General features: G+C 44.6%; 1 protein-coding gene across 1 annotated transcript; it reads left to right on the forward strand.

Annotated features, from left to right (window-relative positions):
* Positions 1-765: 765 nt before the first annotated feature.
* NXPH2 (neurexophilin 2) lies at positions 766-1,556 on the forward strand (the record flags this gene model as incomplete). Its single annotated transcript, XM_010193045.1, has 1 exon — positions 766-1,556. A coding segment is annotated over one exon (791 nt), but the record flags the coding sequence as incomplete, so codon positions are not given.
* Between the last annotated feature and the right edge of the window lie 311 nt (positions 1,557-1,867).

Here is a 1,867-nt window from a genome sequence, read left to right on the forward strand (position 1 = left end):
ATCCTCCTGGAGAAGCTGGCTGGGCATGGCTTGGATGGGCATACGCCATCCTGTCACTACTAGAAGTAGTCATTTGCTTTCTGATCACAAAGCATTTTGCATTAGACGTAGCTTGGTCCAGTCACATTTCTAGAAAATGAGGAGATGTGCTCTATGACTGGGATTATTCAGCACTTCTTGAAGGCCAGGCCTTGCCAAATACAGACAGCTTAGCACCTGAAACCAACACTCCCGAAAATACAGTTATTTTCACAGTCTGTCTCAAACCAAGAGCACAAATGGGTGTGCTAGGTTTGGAAAAGGCAACACCAGAAAAGACAAATGCATAGCAAAACATTTTAGTACACAATTACAACACCAGGAACAGTGGAATATGACAGGACTTTAAGCCTAAACTAGTTGAGAGGTGAAGTGGGGAATAAAACAACGGGGAATGGAAAATTTTGTGTTTCTGTTTCACTCCATCTTTTAGCGGAGGTGCCACTTTGCTGTTGAGGCTTTCCAGTGTCCTTAGCCATGTTTTTATCTAACAAATCTATGAGCAAAGGGTGTCTGTCCTCAGTGCCCAGCCTGTCCAGAGATTTGCCTGTTTGTCCCAGGGGATGGCTCCTGTTGAGCTTTTTGCGTCTTCTGTAAGCAGTTTTCAATAAAACCCTTGACCTCTCATGGCGCAGCAGACATTTGTTACTTGTCCACGCCACTGAACCCGTTCAGACCCTATTGGTGTAAAAATAAATATTGATGGCTCCTTTTGTATCTTGACAGGTTTACACGCACACTTTACACCGTTCTTCCTTTCTGTTTTGAAACAGGTATTTTGTGACGCCAGCCAAGTCGTACGAGCCACAGACGTGCTGGACTGGGAAGAGAAGGATGCTGCAGAGACGTTGGTTGACAACGTGGTCCATTCCCGGATCATCAATCCTCTGCGCCTCTTCGTGAAGCCATCTCCAGTCCTGAAACACGGCCAGGTGTCCTACTCAGACAGCATAGACAACTTTTGGGATTGGTTGTCCAACGTCACAGAGGCTCAGGAATCTCTCGCACGAACTAAACGCAGACCTATAGTAAAAACTGGGAAATTCAAGAAGATGTTTGGCTGGGGTGACTTCCACTCCAACATCAAAACTGTTAAGCTGAACCTCCTGATCACAGGGAAAATCGTCGATCACGGCAATGGGACCTTCAGTGTTTATTTCCGACATAACTCCACCGGTCTGGGAAACGTTTCTGTGAGCCTGGTGCCGCCTTCCAAGGTGGTCGAGTTTGAGCCATCCCCGCAGTCAACGCTGGAGACCAAGGAGTCCAAGTCCTTCAACTGCCGAATCGAGTACGAAAAAACAGACCGTGCTAAAAAAACTGCCTTGTGCAATTTCGACCCTTCCAAGATCTGCTATCAAGAGCAGACTCAAAGCCATGTCTCCTGGTTGTGTTCCAAACCCTTCAAGGTTATCTGCATTTACATTGCTTTTTACAGCGTCGATTACAAACTGGTGCAAAAGGTCTGTCCCGATTACAACTACCACAGCGAGACTCCGTACCTGTCCTCTGGCTGATACAACCGTGGTAACAGCATCAGTCATAGAAATAACCATTTCCATTCACGTTTTGGAGAAGAATATGTTTTCCTATCAGGTTAAAAAGTCTTTGAAAACTGTAGCTGTGTTTGTGCTGTATCGTAAATAACCAATTTATGTAATGATAATTTTCGTTTGAGACCAGTGCATTTTAGCATTCTCATCGTTACTAGGGGAGCTACCAGGCAGACACATAAAAATATAACAAAATTGTGTCTGTAATGAACATTGATCTTGAAAAATCCATTTTTAAATTAGACTCAATAGCAGGGAGGTGGTCTTTTACTTGA

This window comes from Mesitornis unicolor, unplaced genomic scaffold (genome assembly GCF_000695765.1).
Source record: "Mesitornis unicolor isolate BGI_N332 unplaced genomic scaffold, ASM69576v1 scaffold31989, whole genome shotgun sequence".
Classification (NCBI taxonomy): Eukaryota; Metazoa; Chordata; class Aves; order Mesitornithiformes; family Mesitornithidae; genus Mesitornis; species Mesitornis unicolor.